At 38.3% G+C, this 18,974-nt stretch overlaps 2 protein-coding genes and 2 pseudogenes across 2 annotated transcripts in view; all 4 read right to left on the reverse strand.

Annotated features, from left to right (window-relative positions):
- LOC140925089 (vesicular inhibitory amino acid transporter-like) overlaps positions 1 to 1,262 on the reverse strand; it is a 24,318-nt gene extending 23,056 nt beyond the window's left edge. The window contains exon 1 of the mRNA XM_073375039.1: positions 1,178 to 1,262. The gene's annotated coding sequence lies outside the window, so the exon portion shown is untranslated. The remainder of the gene's footprint in view (positions 1 to 1,177) is intronic.
- A 3,802-nt stretch (positions 1,263 to 5,064) lies between these two features.
- Positions 5,065 to 6,379, reverse strand: LOC140925091 (vesicular inhibitory amino acid transporter-like; annotated as a pseudogene).
- A 3,355-nt stretch (positions 6,380 to 9,734) lies between these two features.
- Positions 9,735 to 11,714, reverse strand: LOC140925223 (vesicular inhibitory amino acid transporter-like; annotated as a pseudogene).
- Positions 11,715 to 17,317: 5,603 nt separating this feature from the next.
- Positions 17,318 to 18,758, reverse strand: LOC140925157 (vesicular inhibitory amino acid transporter-like). Its single transcript, XM_073375114.1, has one exon. It carries the CDS (start codon positions 18,629 to 18,631, stop codon positions 17,318 to 17,320), a length of 1,314 nt encoding a protein of 437 aa, XP_073231215.1. The 5' UTR covers positions 18,632 to 18,758.
- Positions 18,759 to 18,974: the final 216 nt, after the last annotated feature.

Consider the following 18,974-nt stretch of genomic DNA (forward strand, 5'->3'; position numbering starts at 1 on the left):
AATGTAACCTAAGGGAATAAGATCGCGTGTCTTGGCTGTTAATTATTTAACAATTAATGAATGAGGCTGGGTATCTTATGAAGAATTGAGGAGATCGAGGAAGGTGTTATCCGGCCGAGGCGGATGACACCCTCCGAGATCTCCACAGTTCTTCATATGATACGAAAGCCGAATTGAATAATTGTTTTATTATTCAATTCAAAATAATTCCTAGTTTAAAAACGTAGCTAAAACATGCATACCTCCATCGATGTTAAGTTCACCTTCGATAGTGCACGTTTAGGGTTGTTCAGCTCCGCAAATATTCTCCAAACGGCAGATGTCTTCCTTCGAGTTGTCTTCTTGCTGTTCTTGCCATGTTTTTAGCTATATAATTATTTCGCCTAGTTCTTACTATTGAAACGAGTGAAATGTCCGCCATTTTTGTTTTCACAACCAAAACAACTCAACCTCGTCCCCAGGTCTTCTCGGTTAACGGTGCATTAACCTTCAAGAAGACTGTACTTTTGACGTCATCGGTTCATTAAACGCAAAATTCATCCAAATTTAGTCATCAGCAGCTGGTTATTGGTGAATTATGCGTGTGCTTTTAGCCAATCAAAATCGGGGAAATTTTTTGAATAAATAATAAACGTATAATAAGAGCACAGAATCGATGATTCGTGTGAGCTTAATAAACATTAGCTCTTTGGGTCAGTGGCATGAACGTCATTATTTTAAGCGATAATGTTGGGAGCAATTTCTTGAAAGAAGTTGCACTGCTTACTTATTAACAAGGGGGAGCTAGGGGCAATGCACTTATGATAACAGCTAAACGTTTATCTTGTTCATGGCTAACTGATTACAACCAACATCACATGCTTAGTCCTCGTCAATCCGGCTGGGCGTCATCGTTTATAATTATTCATTATTGAGAAGCGCCATGTAGACATTTTCCCTTTTCTTTTATTATTTTACCTCACTGAGACGAAAAAATATGGATAGGGAAAGGACCACAATACATCTAAGCTATCACTTGATAGTCAAATTCACGGATTCGGGCAATGTTGATCGCTTACGGTCCTCGTGTAAAGCTACATTCAGTCCATTCAGACAAGTTGGTCTAATTTATGCAGATCAAAGAGTAAAACATTTTTTGTAACCTTTGGTGCTGATTGATCGGGATAACAAAGCTTACCTTTATTTTTGGCGGTGTCCAAAGATATGTAACGTCTTAATGCAATGATCAAGCAAGTGGTACCTTTATATACATGATAATCAACTCCAGCGGAGATAAATACAAGCGGTCAAGCGGTCAATCTCCATGGCACAGCTGGCGGAACGAGTTGTTTTTGGCATTTTCAAACTCGACTGAGTCTTTTAATTTGCCGGTGCCTCTGCCTTTCCTTAATGATCCGAAATAGCCTTACTACGGCAATAATACAGCCCCTTAAAAATCATGTACGATTTAAAAAAGATTTCAAAGCACGTTAACTAGCATTAACTTAATAAAATAAAGAAATACCAAGTGGAATTTGGAGTGATGTTGAGAGACTATATCAGTAATGAAGGCGTCTTGGTCGATCTCCCTTGAAAAATAGGTTTCGCTTACTTACGGTGTGTTGGAAGACTTAATATACTAAAATCGCAATAATACAGTACTTAAAAATTCAAGAATGATTTAGGTTAGTTTATACAATAAATGAGTGATGTTGAGGGACTATAATAGGCGTTCAGGTTGGTTTGGCTTGAAAAATAGATTTCGCTCATTTATCATGGTGTGTTTGAAAGACTTTCATACATTTCATGCACATAATATTCTAAAATCGCATTCTGTTTGATTCGATTGGTACGGCAACGTTTCTTGCTTTGATGAAACTGATGATGCCTACTTTACAGCTGTGTTGGTTTGGTGAAATTGGCCAGCTGATGTCCTTTCAAAAAATTTAAATTTGACCCGTTTTTTCGCAGAATAACAGACCGTGGGATCAATTTGTGTCAAAACAAAGAAGCTAGCCAAGCAGTTATATCCTTTAACTGTTTTACCAAAATTGGTTTTGCTTTAAATATAGTTTACAATCAAAATTCTTGTGAGCTCTTTACTCGACCGCAGCCACGGACATTTCACGTATATTGATCACATATCGCACAGCAAACTGAATTGCGAAGCACATTTCATTCTTTTTAACGCTCTAAACGTGTAAAATTTGAGCCTCCACCTTTAGTTTGTTGTTCATTTTCTCGAATTCTTTATAGTTATCGTCGCCTAATGTAACGGAATCCGGATTCAAGAATCCGGGAAATTTTTGCTTTTGGACTCCGGAATACAGCTCAACGAATCCGGAATCTCGCAACTGAGTGAAATCAAGAATCCAAGTCAGTCCACTGACAAAAACTGGAATCCAGTACCTGGAATCTGGAATCCACGACGTGGAATCCAGAATCCAAGACTGTTTTGAATTCTCTTACATGGGGCGATCAGCCCTTCATAATACCTTAATGAGAGCATCGAACCGTCAGCATCCATGTTAGCTAAATATCCAGCCGGGGCTGTCAATAGCTCCATAGCATAAAAACCAGTCTAAACGAGCAATTTTTTAACTTTTAACTAATTTACAAGAGAAAAGTGTAGGGGCAACGCTCTAACTCATGATAACAGTTGAGCTGTGTCCTGTTAGTTAACTGAACACAATGGATTTTATTCACCTTTTTCCTGGGAATGGAAAAAAATGGCACCATAACATGTACTTTCAGTCAACATGGTCTGACAAATGCTGCCGAAATTGAATGTAGTATGAATTGAATATAATAATGATTGTGGTGATAATGTTGACAATATGCTGTTTTCAATAATTACAAATTGGACAATCCATATTGTTACTAGTGGGAACAGTTGTACTGTAACTTTCGTTTTTAGCAAGAGAAAAAGGTTGGGACATTTCTCTAATGATAAAAGTTGAGCTGTATCTTGTTGGCTGATACCCTGGTCCCAAAGGTTTTACTTGAAATTTTTCTTCGCGAAAGAGAGAGCGAGAAAAACTCTTGGTACCAGAGGGTAGCTGGCTGACTGATTGTAACCAACATCACATGCGCAGTCATCGTCTATTCAAGCTTCATAGTTCATAATTGTTCACTATCGAGAAGCGCCATTCAGGCTGAGATTTTTCCTTTCCTTATATTCGAAGCATAATGCCAAAGGGGGAAAGATTTTTGGTAGCCTTGGGTGCTCATTGATCAAGGTACCAAAAGCTTATTTTTGGCGATGTCCATTAAAGATATGTAATCTCTTTAACAAATGATTCCATGTTGCCGTGCGTCTGTTCAGTAACAGATAACAGATCAAGTCAAAATGTTGTAAAAACAAAGAAGTGGTACACTAGCCTCAGGCGAGTGTGTCACTATGTTTTCATCTCATTTTATCGTCTTCTGTGCTCTTATTATCGAACAGTCCCACGGCAACGTGGAATCTATTTGTTTTATACAATGATCAGAAAAGAAAAAAAGACCGATACACAGACCTGAGCTGCCTCGTACCGCTTGAATGTTGGACGATTTGTGCTAGTTTTCATATTTTAAGTCTCAAACGCTACTTTTCGTCTTTCAAGGGTTAACATTTTTGGGTTCAGTAAGTTTATATTTAACACTTATCGTTTTCAGAGGTAAATTTTGTTCAGCATGTCTCATTAGTGCTTATGTTGTAACTTATAATTATGATTTCGAAGCTTAAGCTGTAGCTGTTATTCCGTGTAAAAAGGTTAACTTAGTGCCTATTCTGTTAATCTGTACCCGGTGCAATAAACTTGTGGCACGTCCACGCCAATCCGGATATGTTTGAAACCGCATTTATTCACTTTTTACACCAATCGGCCTTCCGTCCTAACGAAACCAGTGAATCTGCTCACTGAAACGCATCTTTTTCAAACCGCTCTCCTGCCAGAGTGGTTTACGGCTCCTTTCACACCAGTATCCCGGTAAAAAAGTTATGCGGTTTTAAAAATGTCCGGATTCGTTTGGACGGATCGCGGGGGCCTCGATTTCGAAAGGCTTCCTCTAAAAGGCGTTGTGTTATTTGTGTTCATAGGTATGATAGAAATGTTTCCCATTCGGCTGGGCGAAGGGAAAGAGAGTAGAAGAGTAATTTTTGGATATGCATTTTATTGTTCAGTCAGCCAATTACAATAGTTCATCCAAGAGATTGTTGACTGCACACAGATTATTATGTGAAAGGCGAATTCTTAAAAGCCGATTGGCAGTGGACTTGGTTGAATGGTTTACTTATGCTATAATAAACATACTATTTGGTACAATAACAACAAAAAACAACAACAATCTTTATTTTTCCTCAATTCTACTATTTCTTTTACACGAAAACGCTAAACAAGCAGATGCCCCCCTTCATGCAAGATATGTTCTAAAATAAATCAACGGTTGCACTCTTACTTTTTATATTGGCTATACCTTGGCGGAGATTCAGAACAATCTATTTTGGCCGAAAACGAACTGCTTGTTGAAAGACGTCTATTTGGCGGTAACGTTTTCAAAAATTCGGCCCTAGACCTATCAGTTATCTCAATAAAATCTGTATTTTTGACTTAAATTTGTATGACACGCTTAGTACAGACACCGAGTAAATACAAACATTTTTTGGGTCCCCGTTTCAGGGTCGGTACTCACGGGCTTCGACTGCATAACATTATTATTCAAATACTGTGAGAAATATGTCTTTCATGCTTAAGCCTCTTAGTGTTTTCCATTGCATCTTCATTACACGCCGAGCCATTCCATAAAAAAGTATAGGGACGGCATTATTGGAATTTCCCTTCAAACCATGTTTGGTTTGTTAGCTTAGTTGGCAGAAAAACGGATTTTTTTTTAAACTAAAACTGTTTAATCTAAAGTAAAACGAAAAGTGTCCATAATCTATCGTTGGACCTCGGGGCAGCTCCTCCTCGTGTTGTTGAGTAGCCCCCCTTAGGCGCCGGCCTTAGGCCTATGCCTAAAGTCCCGGTGCTTTCAATTGTTTCGCGGGAATGTAAGAAAGGTGTATTAATTGAGTGTCTATTGGCGATTTCCCAGATTGTAAAATCAATGATCCTGAAAGATAGTTTTGAGCAATGATTTCCCAGTGTACACAAATCCTACTACTCCCACATAAACACCAAAGATAAGAATTAAAAAATCAAAAATATAATGGTACAGTTTTAGCACTTTCTTTTTCAAAATGAGATGGAAAAGAGCCGGTAAAATAAACATTGCCGTTGATCCAGTCAGACTTGAAATAAAAGCCATAAAGAGCGCAAAATGTGGGATTAAAATTGCTGGAAGGAGAGTAAGAAAGTTAGTTGCAACTCGAATGCCAATAAACCAAACAATACGAGGTATTTTGAATGAAAAACAATCTAAGGACACTGAATCTTCGATTATTTGTATGATAGTAATAACCAGAAAAGGATATGAAAAAACTACGTTCAAAATTAAAAAAAGCGTTGACAAGGATGCGAAGAACTCCCATGGGAAGGCTATTAGAGATTACTTCTTCGATGTTAGAGCTGAAGGAGAAAAAGGTTAACACTGAAAAAGTCACCTTAATAATGGCAGCGAACAAGCATGTGAGTCCGAGCATTGTGCGATATTGCGACTTGTCTTTCATACTTGCCTCAAGGCCAGGCAAAGTAGTGTGACAGAGATACATATACGAGATAATTGCCAATGAAACAGGTGCACCCTCTATATCCCACACCAAGATTCTTCCTGGGTTCCATGATGAATGATGGGCTATTCCGTAGACTAAAACAGCAACTAAAGCTATAAATATAGCTATCACACTAATCAAACTCAAGCATGCGACTCGAGAGAAATTCTTCAAAAATAATGTTGGAAGAACTACAGTGGCTGTAATAAACATACTTAATTTGTCGGACAGCGGTAAATTTGGAAAAATACCATTAGCAAGTGAAGCACACAATACAAGGTACAGAGAGGCGGAAAGAAAAAGATCGAGTAACTGGACTGTGTGGGCTATGGTACCACCAAAACGAGTGAAGCACGCTTCACCCAGCTGTTTGTAGTTGGATCTGATACGAACTCTCTCTCCAGCATCGTTTTCGTCGTAAAGACAGTCAATCAATATTGCTCCAGTATAGAAGCCCAGAAATGGAATGAAAACCAATGCTGCTACCGCCACTAGTCCACTCTGAGATATCACATATGGTAAGGCGACAATACTCGTACCCTCGATTTCGCCCATTAAGTTTATTAACGCCTTCCACAAAGGAGATTTTTTTGTGCCTTCATCGTCGTCTGCTGCTAATTCATCTTCTGCTATCGATGCTGGAGGTTCGTTTAGTTCTGGGTCACTTTTGAGCAAATGATAGCTGGCCGAATAAGTTTTTTTTGGCATTTTCAAACTTGAGTCTTCTTTGCGTCCTTTAGTCCTGACGTTTGGCTCTTTGCTGAATGATCCGAAATCTTTAATGCAGCATTAATGAAACACCTTAAAATTCATGAACAATTTAAATTAGATTTCAAAACACGTTTGGTTAAATAAAAAAATAATAAATACCATTGAGGAAATCATTCTGAAAAAAGCATTCTTGTCAAAATTAATTAAAAAATTAAAATTAATTTGGCTCATTTCTTATGCGCTCAAAGAGTTTCATATACAGGGGAACCTCTGCTTTGGGACACCTCCATTCAGTCCCGGGGAGGTACTTGAGTTCCTTTTGCTGGGTATGTGCCGCTGACCTCTCAGAGCCCCTACCCCATTATAGTCTATTCTGTGGCCAATTGTATATAGACCCCATCTTAGTCACTTTTGGGCAAATATGTAATTTTCGCCATCCCAACTAAGTCACTTTCAATTTTTGTATCTACCCTATCAATACTTGAAATAGGTCATCCTAAAATGAATTGACTCAAGAACACTTTTTTTTTCACTTACAATACAAACATTCTCGTAAGTTTGCTAACCGTAAATATGAAGAACTGTCTTACCCCAAAAATCAGAAAATGTGCGACCCAATTCTAGTAACTCTATTGAAAATTCGACCCCATCATAGTCAATCTACAATCCTGGACAAAAGTCCACGGGAGAGTACTACAATATTCATATTTTTCAGTCATTTCTCGGTTCCCTCTTAAAACAATGCACCCTTCTCGAAATTATCTTGCAGTTCTCCCTCCCCCGACCGTATACAAAGCTGAAACTCGGTAAAAATTCTGGATACACTCGTCCAACATTGTTTGTGGGTAAGGGGAGGGGTTGGACAGTGTGCATTGGAAAACGTCTCAGAAACGAAACCTGGGTTTGACCTCCATTCAGGGGAACCCTAAGCACTCAAAAAGTGACTGACAACAAAGAGGGTTGACATCTTAAAGTGTACTCTTATCACGTGCAAACAACTCATGGCATAATCCTGGCACTGGACATGAATAACAATATTTCAAACTTTCCGAGACGAACCTAGCCTATACGAACAAGCCAAAGAATCTCTTTTGCAATTTTCACTATTCTCCTGATCTTTCTGAATGATTGTATCACTTGACGCTCAAATTGCATTTCCACTGGCATTAAAAAAGTTATGAATAAAAAGGAACTGAAGAAAGCGCCGGTTTATGCGTACGGAGCTTTGTTAGCATCTCACAATGGTGACACGCTTGATAAATCTTGATAGCATACCTCATCGGGGGATAATGAAGCTTGCGCAGATAAACCGCGGTTATTGAAAATGCTCAAATACGCGATTTTCACTAAATGGTTAGACCTTTTACTGTCTTTAAAAAACAACGTAACCATAAAAATGAGCCCACACTTGGAAACTTCTTAAGTTGTTTTTTAAGAAAAATTTGATATGATTTAAACACAACTTTAATACATCAAAATTGGTCTAACTCTCCTTTGCAGTAATATAGATTTGACTGGATATGTGATGATAATTAAAAGAGCGTTGAAGTCCGAATCAGTTTAATTTAGCTGCAAATAATTCATTTACACGGCCCTAAATGAATCCTTAATGAAATGAATTGAATGGGCTTGGAATGACCGGAATCAGTAATGTTGATCCGTGTGAACTAAATATGCATAGCTTGTTGGCCCAGCGGCATATTAATAAGTCACATTCCTTTAGTAGTCTGATGTGAACAATTTCTTGAAAGCAGTTGTGCTGTTTACTTATTAAGAAGGGGAAAAGGTATGGGCACTGCTCTCATGTTTGAAGTTGAGCTATATTTTGTTCATGGTTAACTGATTACAACCAACAACACATGCCCATCCAAGCGTAATCGTTCATAATTATTCACGCATTACATAACTGAGAAGCGCCATTCAGAGATTTTCCCTTTCCTCAAACTGTCTACCGCCGCCAGAGCTAAATGATGTACATTTAGTCTCATGATGCGCTCTAACTTTTGCTTCTGTACGTGGACAAAATGTTACCATTAAAATGACACCTCTTTGCTAGTTCTTTCACATGATTTGTTCTTCAGCATTTTACAAAATGAAATTTCAAAATTTTGTTGAATTTTTACTTAGCTTTGGCCCCATTTGGCAGTGAAAGGGTTAAAACCAGGTAACATGATTTACCTCAGCAGAGGCGAAAAAATTAGGATAAGTAATAAAAAAGGAACGTCTAAACATCTTTGCCGGCTATTATAGTCGCCTCACAGATTGGCATATTATGACGATCTCTTTGCGCCTTTGTGTAGAACTATTCATTCAAGATGGCCTAATTCAAGAGGGTCCAAAGCAGAAAACGTTTGTTGTATCGGTTCCTTGAGTGCTCACTGATCAGAGTACCAAAGCTTACCTTTATTTTGGCGTTCTCCTTAAATCCTTCAGATATGTAATGTCTTTTTATAGTGATCAAGCAAGCTGTACCTTAAGTCCAATATGATAATCAACTCCTTGAAAATAAAAGGGCCGTTCTCCCTTCTAAACAATACGGCTTAAGAGACCTTTTTGACACGTTAATCTCCATTGCATTCTAATGCATTTCTTTAGGTTTTAATCAGTATGATTATATCGGCCGTTTTCACACTTTATAGAGATGGCTTATCCGTCCATGCAAAAAGGATAATCTATCTTTTAAATCCGTCAAATTTAACGGATAGACAAATTATTCATCCAAAATTCTCAAACCGTTAACAATCTGTTTTCACATTAAGACGCATTATCCTTCTGACAAGAATTATCCAGTCTCTTTTTAATTCTTCTCGATATGGACAGTCCATACTTTGAATAGTCCACTTCAGTGCCCGCTTTAGGGGGGTCGACTTTAAAACAATCTGATATGGAAAGTACCTGGAAGCAACATCTCACCAATCTAGACTGGCTGAATTACATTGTTAATTTTGTACAGTTTCCAGCGGCAGTCCAATGAAAGACTCGCCCAAATAAGGTAAGTTACAAAACTCTTCATTTTGAAATACAGAATACGGGAAATTTTTGCTTGTGGAATCCAGAATCCTGCTCTAACAAAAAAATTCGGTATAATTCAGCATTATTTAGTGCGTGGTACTAATAACACTTAATAAGGCCATGAGTTCAATACTCATACGAACCATTTCTTCTTTTCTTTACTTGCACAAAAGAAGAAGACAAAAGAAAAAGAAGACCAAGTGGGGGAAATAATTCTTTCACTTATGAATTGAAAGAATCTGCCATAAAACTTTCAGACGTATTTACCAAAGCAAGTGTCTTTTTTTTTTTTTTTCGTCTGTCAGTTATTTTAAATGATTAAACCGGAAAATTAGTCGTTATTAAACTAAACAGTCTATTTATACATTGATTAAACAGATGCACCTTATGGTTACATCAAATTATTAAACGTTACATATAACCATTCATGGAAAAAAGACGGACTTACAGTTACTACGTGATTGTATGTGAAAGAGGCAACATTTTTCAAAGAAAGGTATAGAAAAGGGCTACCTTTTTTACCAAAAGAGGTATATAAAGGGGCAACAGGTTTATTGTGGCCTTGACTGCCATAACAAGAAACCCATTGTCTTAACATCTACATTTTCTTTTTTTCTTTTTGTTTTCTAAAATCAAAATATTATTTCCTCAAAGTTGATTCTAAATCAAAAGTGAATTACTGGGCAAACTGAGACTAAACGAAACTTTTGATTGAAAAATAAAGAAAAAAGAAAATATCTAAACTAAAATAAAAGGAAAATTGTCCATGGTCCATCGTTGGACCTCGGGGCGGCTACTCCCGTCTTTGAGTAGCCCCCTTTGGACAAGGTGGCCTCGAGTCGGTGCTTTGGTACACGGTAATGAAGCGGTGAATTAATTGAGTGTCCATTGGTGACTGCTCATTTTAAGATCAATTATCGTGGAAGATAGTTTTCAACAATGATTTCCCAGTGTACACCAAACCTACTACTCCAACATAAACACCAAAAATAAGAATTAAAATGTCGAAAATATAATGGTAATAAGCCGGTAAAATAAACATTGTCGCTGATCCTGTTAAACTTGAAATAAAAGCCATAAAGAGCGCAAAATGTGGGATTAAAATTGCTGGAAGGAGCGTAAGAACGTTTGTTGCAACTCGAATGCCAACAAACCAAACAATATGAGGTATTTTGAGTGAAAAACAATCTTCGGACACTGACCCTTCGATTCATTTTTTTTGTTTGTATGATAGATATTACCAAAAAAGGATATGAAAAAACTACGCTCAAAATTAAAGACGTGTTGACAAGGGTGCGAATAACACCCATGGGAAGGCTATTAGAGATTACTTCTTGGATGTTAGGACTAAAGGACAAAAATGCAAACACTGAAAAGATCACCTTTATGATGGCAGCGAAGAAGAAAGCAAGTCCGAGCATTGGGCGATATTGCGACCTGTTTTCCATACTTGCCTCAAGGCCAGGCAAAGTAGAGTGACAGATATAACTATACGAGATAACTGCCAGCCAAACAGGTGCACCCTCTATATCCCATACTGAGATTTTAATTGGATTCCACGATAAATGATGTGTTATCCCATAGGATAAAACAGTAATCACAGCTATATAAAAACCTATCACATTTATCAAACTCAACCAAGCGACTTGCGAGAAATCCTTTAGAAACAAGGTAGGAAGAACAACAGCGGCTGCAATAAACATCCAGAATTTGTCGGACAGCGGGAAGTCTGGAAAAATACCCGTAGCGAGCGAAGCACATAGTACAAGGTACAGAGACGCCACAAGGAAAAGGTGTATTAGTTGGATAGCGGAAACTATGGTACCGCTATAACGCGACGAACAAGCTTCACCAAGTTGTTTATAGTTGGATCTGACACGAACCCTTTCTCCAGCATCGTTTTGGTCGTAAAGGCAGTCAATCAAGATTGCTCCAGTGTAGAAAGCGATAAATGGAATAATAATCAAGCCTGATATTGCTATTAGTCCACTCTGCGATATCACATAAGGTAGGGCGAGAGTGCCTGTACCCTCAAGGTCGCCCATTAAGTTTATTAACGCCTTCCACAAAGGAGATTTATTTGTGCCTTCATCGTCGTCTGCTTCGGATTCATCTTCTGCTAGCAATGCTGGAGGTTCGTTTAGTTCTGGATCACTTTTGAGCACATGATAGCTAGCAGAACAAGTTGCTTTTGGCATTTTCAAACTTGTGAGTTTTCTTTGCGTCCTTTAGTTCTGGGGTTGGACTCTTCGCCGAATGATCCGAAATCTTTAATGCCGCATGCCGCATCAACTGCATCAATGGAGCACCTTAAAATTCATGTACAACTTAAATTAGATTTCAAAACACGTTTAGTTGAAATAATGATATTAAATAATAATTAAAATCACCCAAGAGTGATGAAATTAGAAATAAAAGTACAACTAAACGGAAATGCTTGTGGAAAAAAAACACACTTGGGTGGTTGGTTGGCTTCAAAGAGTAAACAACACTTTTTGTAAGGTGCTTTGCTTCAGTTCAGCGTACTAGCGAGACGCGAAGTCCTGTAGCTACCTCAAAACCTGTGACCTGGTCGTCATGTGTGTTACCCATAGCTCAGTGGTTAGCCTGCGAGCAAGTTCTCCTATTTGGGTAAGCGAAGTGAGCATCGCGAGAACGCGCGTTCTCGCGAGACTCGCTTCACTGGCCCAAATAGGAGAGATGGCTCGCAGGCTACTCAGTGGCTAGAGCGTCCTACCGGTATCTGGAAGGTCTTGGATTCCGAGTATTTTTTAATCCGTACTTAATATCTATTAATATCATGACAATTATAATCAATAACAATCGTAATCATAATCATCATAATTAATAATAATAGTAAATACCATTGTAAAGTTTCAAGTGATTTTTAAGCGTTCTGATCGATGGAGCTAGAAAAATTAATTTCGCTGACTTTATACTTTGGGGGCCTAACGAACTTATACGAAGAGCACAACCCGTTTGATCAGATCTTTAATTTTTTTGAGCTGTAAGAAATTTTTTCTGTTACCCCGTCCAACGCTGGCAGTTTCTCAAAATGATTTTCTTTAGTGCAAAAATATTTTGATCAGTTTACCAGAAAAAAACATGGGAAATTTTTAGACGTTTTTAGTTTGGTCCCAAAAGGAGAAAGTGGTGTTCTAATTTCTTGGTAAATGAAACCCGTTATTATAAGTAGGCGACTTTGACAACTACATACGATTCTCGTGGGCTCGAACGTGTTTCATACATCGGATTTGGGCACTTGTAGTATTGATAGAATGTTCTGTTTAGGAGCAATGATCTCCGTCAGAGATTCTGTAATAGTTTCAGCGTCCATAGCAGGTATTCAGATGAAAAGGGGGAAGGAGGGGTTTCTTACTGGTAGAATTAAGGCGAGAGAGCGTGGAGAGGACGCTGGACTTGAGGGTAGGCCGTTTGCAGAGTCTCCTTCAAGCGTGCTGACGTTCTGATTGCAACAGCTTGTTTACTAGCTCTTAGACGTATTTACTTGTTATTTGTATCACTCAGTTATCTCACTGGGGTAAACGAGGGGTGGTTACATAGCCAATCAAAATACAGCGTTTTTCCTCGCTTCTCGCCGTTTCATAGGAAAGACGTTTGAGCCTCAACGACAGATATTACTCAGATTTTTCCGTTTCCATTAGATGGAACTTAAAAAAAGAGTCGATTATAAGCTTTGAAAGATACTATGGGTAGAAAGTAAATTGATCATTGACAGATTCTGTTAAAAGGTCTTTAAAATGGTTTATCCATAAGCTTAAAAAGACTGATTTTCCGGATTTTCCAAAAAATCTCACTTTCAAAGCGAGGCTAAGTGCGAAGCCATTGACATGAAAATTATTTTTAATTATGATGCAAATAAAACTCATTTTCACAACAAAGGTTTCGCACTTAGCCTCGTTTTGAAAGTGAGATTTTTTGGAACTCGGAAATGGCCTATTGCAGAGCACATTTTATCATATATTCCTGCTTTCACGATCTGAACGCTTCAAATTTCAGCCCGCAATTTGCAGCAGTCCGAGCAAACTTTTCAACTCAAAAGTAGCGCGGTAATTAGTTTCTCGATTGCTCACTCAGTTATTCTTTACTTTAATAATTGAGAAAACTGGTTTTCCAAGCCAACCAAAAAAAAAACAAATTAATACACCAAAGATGAAAACAACGGAGCTACAGTTTTTATTGAGAGCTGCCAGACTGTGCGTCTTCTTTTTTGTTAATTTTTCAATGGAATAAATTATTAGCGCGTTTCTATCTGTCAGACATGGTTAACCCACACAAATCTATAAAGACATAGCGAAGAAGTCTGAAGGGCTTCGTAACAATCGCACTTTATTAAAATATTGTATTAAAACGTGATAATAAACAGTTGATGCGTTGAAGAGAGAAATTTTTAAGTCAATTCAGCTGCAAAGAGTTAAGCTCCTTTTAATTGCTTTGGTTTTGGGGAACAGAATCGCGTGCTATGGACTCATGCATGACTAATGATAAGAGATCGAGGGCGCTAAATCGATGATGCGTGTGAGCTGAGAAGTCATGCTGTTTACTTATGTAAAAGGGGAAAATGTTGGGACACTGCTGCAAGTTCTAATGATAACGTGTGAGCTTTACCTTTTTGGCTGACTGAATACAAGTAAAATCATATGCGCGTGCGCTGTCATCGTCCATACAAGCGTCATCGTCATAATTATTCAATCATTTATTCGAGAAGAGCCATTCAGAGATTTTCGTTTTCTTATCAATGCCCAGGTGAAAACATATGGATAGGTAAAGAACCACTTTACATCTAAGCTACATCATCACCCTCTCAGATCACAAATTGACGTAATGATGATCGCTTTGGGTCTTTGAGTAGACTCTACTGACCACAGTCATCTGATTCAGACAAGTTAGCCCAATTCACAAAGATCCAAAGTGATGGCCGAAAACTATTTTTTGTAGTCATGGATGGTCATTGCCGATCAGGGTAGCGACGCTTACCTTAATTTTTGGCGGTGTCCTTAAGATATGTAACGTCTTAATGTAACAATTGAGCAAGCTGTACCTCAACAGCTTAACAGCTGTACCTTAGCGATCCTTTGACTCTGACTAAAGAGCGGAGATCTGAAATAATTGAACACAAGTGGTTTATTCTGAATAAATTTAAATGCTATTCACTAGACCTTGGCAGTCAATCTCCTTTGCATAGCTGGCGGAACGACTTAATTGTTTTGGGCATTTCAAACCCGACTGAATCTTTTAATTTGCCGGCGCCCCGTTGCCTTTGGTTTGGTTTTTTTTTTTTAAAAATCATGTATAATTTTTGAAAGGTTTCAAAGCACGTTAACTAGCCTGACTTTCATCCGATTACTTCGAGTCGTTATTACTCCCTCAGTAACGTCTAAATCGACCGGCCAGTATGCAGAGTATGGCCAGTGCGCGCACGAACCTTTTTTGAAGCAGCTTTTTGCGTACACCAAATCGTAGCATTGCACGCGGCAGCATTGGGCCTACAAAGAGTTTTACACCTGACTTTCAGGGGCGTAGCCATGATATTTTTTGCCAAATCTATCCTAACCTCTCGGTTCTTCCACTTTCCACATCCCTTGCTTACACGTTTGCTTTCTCATCAGTATGGTGAGGTTCAGTATACGAATGAATGGACTGGTAATTTGTCTGTAATCTTGTTTGTAGCCTTTCTTTTGAGAGAACTGAATGGTAAAGCATGAACATACTAGGGGGTCCGGGCGCATGCTCCCCCGAAAAATTTGAAATTTAGGTCATCTAAAACAGCTGGAAAGGCGCCTAAAACTCGCGTCCTTTTAATACTGAGCCCCTCTGTGGGCATGCAACAGTATTCTGACGTAAAAAATCGTATTGTACGCGTTGCACGCGGCTAAAATTGGCTCTGCACACACGAGATCTTGTCAAGTTCTGCCATACTCTGCAGACTGGTCGACCGGCCGTTAATGCCGTCCAGTGACCTCACTACGTACTCCTTTGCTTTAATACATGCAAAAGGTAAAACACAATTCTCAAGAGGCAAACCAAGAAATATCGTTTGGAAATGTTTACATGATACTGAACAGCTGACAGAATTGCTTTACTCTTTTGGATCAGTCATGTTTAATGTTCAAACTATCAAGCATGCAGTACTCTGAAGCGGTTGTAATTCAAACTCGGTCGCAATCACGCAATGAAATAAATACACACACGGAACACCTAGTTCGAAAACACAACAATTTCCTTCAATTGAAAAGAAGCTATTTGGTCCTTAAGGGATAAAAAAGAAAACAAGGAAACAAGAAAGAAAAGCTAACAGATTATAATCATTACACTTGACGGTGAAAATAGCAAGAAGGTCGAATGAAAACATGGCATTGGTCTCAAAAGCTTCGCATAAACAAAATCACGGCGGAAGCCACAAAGCGCTCTTAATGAAAAACCTACCGACTCTCTGCAATGATTATTCATTCGCAGTTAAATTTAGCAATTCAGTTTCGAAGACAAGGGCAGTTTTGCTGTTTACGATAAAGATTATCTAAATGTTTGAAATATACACGCAAGCATGCCACAGATGGGATCCGCTGAATATTAAGCGACAATCCCGCCAAAAACTTCTCATAATTATACATGTTTATGCGAATATTTAGACAATCAACCAATCATAATCACTACCCGGTTTTCGGGTAGTAGTGACGTCACTGGACGGCATTAACGGCTGGTCGATTCAGACGCTGCTGAGAGGAGAAAACGACTCGAAGCAATCGGATGAAATTCAAGCTACGTTAACTAGCTTTAACTTTATAAAATAAAAGAAATACCAAATGGAATTTGGAGTGATGTTGAGAGACTATAGAACTAAAGGCGTCTTGGTCGATCCGTCCCTTGAAAAAAGGTTTTGGCTTAGTTACGGGTGTGTTGAAAGACGTTTTTGCACTTAGGAGAGTGCTTTCGATATGTTTGTTCGGCGTACAGGTAGCAGTTGAGGGGAAAGGGTGAAAGTGTTCTTGCGATAGATAATTATGATTATGGCATATTTTGAATGTAAGGATTGCGTACAGCAAAACCTCTATTTAAACTGTGTATCATTATGAAAATGTTTTGAAGGCTACATTGATAACGTATGGTTCGTCTCAAGTGCTTGTAATTTGAAGACACACTGGCCGGAGTGCGTCGAACGTTTAAATACAACGTTTTGTTTTACTGGTGCAATTGATGCTCTACAGGGCGCAGTTGTTCGAAGGCCGATTAGCACTTAACCCGGGTTCCTTGTCTTTTGTTCAAAAACATTTCTGCGGATAATGTTCTCTGTTATTTTTAAGAGCATCCAATCATCAACTTGTTGATAAAATGAATTAAACTGTGATTTAATTTTTAAGCTTTCACATCTGAATTCAAATTTCGCATTGACCCTGGGTTATCTTAACCCAGCTTTGAACAACCCAACCCAGGTATTGTTCACTGAAAAAGCAAACAGTTGACAACCTTTTAGATGTAATCATTAATTTTATTTATTGGGACTGAATTCCATGGGTAAACAATTACTGACTGACTTTAAAATGAAAATCTGTAAATTGCTATTTGATATCTTAGAAAAGGAGGATGACTATATTGAAATTCCCATGATTATTTAAAAAAGTAGGTACATAGACACTTGCTACAGGTTTTAATGTCTGCTTTTCTTTTTCTGTGTTATCATTTAAAAGTCAGTGACACCTTGTCTTTACTGTTAAATTGATTGGAAAATAAAGAAATTTTTTTTAAAAAATGTCTTAACTAAAATAAAACGAAAATTGCCCATGGTCTATCGTTGGACCTAGTGGGTTGCTCCTCCCGTCCTTAAGTAGCGGCCTCGAGTCGGTGCCTTGGTTCACGACAATGCAGAAACGGTGAATTAATTGTTGATGACTGCCCATTGTAAAATCAATTATCGTGGAAGATAGTTTTAAACAATGATTTCCCGGTGTATAACAAACCTACTACTCCAACATAAACACCAAAGATAAGAATTAAAATGTCGAAAATATAATGGTACAGTTTTAGATCTTTCTTTTTCAAAATGAGATGGAAAAGAGCCGGTAAAATAAACATTGTCGCTGATCCTGTTAAACTTGAAATAAAAGCCATAAAGAGCGCAAAATGTGGGATTAAAATTGCTGGAAGGAGAGTAAGGAAATTTGTTGCAACTCGAATGCCAACAAACCAAACAATACGAGGTATTTTGAGTGAAAAACAATCTTCGGACACTAAATCTTCGATTATTTGTATGATAGATATTACCAAAAAAGGATATGAAAAAACTACGCTCAAAATTAAAGACGTGTTGACAAGGGTGCGAATAACACCCATGGGAAGGCTATTAGAGATTACTTCTTGGATGTTAGGACTAAAGGACAAAAATGCAAACACTGAAAATATCACCTTCATCATGGCAGCGAAGAAGAAAGCAAGTCCGAGCATTGGGCGATATTGCGACCTGTTTTCCATACTTGCCTCAAGGCCAGGCAAAGTAGAGTGACAGATATAACTATACGAGATAACTGCCAGCGAAACAGGTGCACTCTCTATATCCCATACTGAGATTTTAATTGGATTCCACGATAAATGATGTGTTATCCCATAGGATAAAACAGTAATCACAGCTATATAAAAACCTATCACATTTATCAAACTCAACCAAGCGACTTGCGAGAAATCCTTTAGAAACAAGGTAGGAAGAACAACAGCGGCTGCAATAAACATCCAGAATTTGTCGGACAGCGGTAAATCTGGAAAAATACCGGTGGCAAGCGAAGCACATACTACAAGGTACAGAGATGCCACAAGGAAAAGATGTATTAGTTGGATAGCGGAAACTATGGTACCGCTATAACGCGACGAACAAGCTTCACCAAGTTGTTTATAGTTGGATCTGACACGAACCCTTTCTCCAGCATCGTTTTGGTCGTAAAGGCAGTCAATCAAGATTGCTCCAGTGTAGAAAGCGATAAATGGAATGATAATCAATCCTGATAATGCTATTAATCCACTCTGCGATATCGCATAAGGTAGGGCGAGAGTGCCTGTACCCTCGAGGTCGCCCATTAAATTTATTAACGCCTTCCACAAAGGAGATTTATTTGTGCCTTCATCGTCGTCTGCTTCGGATTCATCTTCTGCTAGCAATGCTGGAGGTTCGTTTAGTTCTGGATCACTTTTGAGCACATGATAGCTAGCAGAACAAGTTGGTTTTGACATTTTCAAACTTGTGAGTTTTCTTTGCGTCCTTTAGTTCTGGGGTTGGACTCTTCGCCGAATGATCCGAAATCTTTAATGCCGCATGCCGCATCAACTGCATCAATGGAGCACCTTAAAATTCATGTACAACTTAAATTAGATTTCAAAACACGTTTAGTTGAAATAATGATATTAAATAATAATCAAAATCACCCAAGAGTGATGAAATTAGAAATAAAAGTACAACTAAACGGAAATGCTTGTGGAAAAAAAACACACTTGGGTGGTTGGTTGGCTTCAAAGAGTAAACAACACTTTTCGTAAGGTGCTTTGCTTCAGTTCAGCGTACTAGCGAGACGCGAAG

Source organism: Porites lutea, chromosome 14 (assembly GCF_958299795.1).
Source record: "Porites lutea chromosome 14, jaPorLute2.1, whole genome shotgun sequence".
NCBI lineage: Eukaryota > Metazoa > Cnidaria > Anthozoa > Scleractinia > Poritidae > Porites > Porites lutea.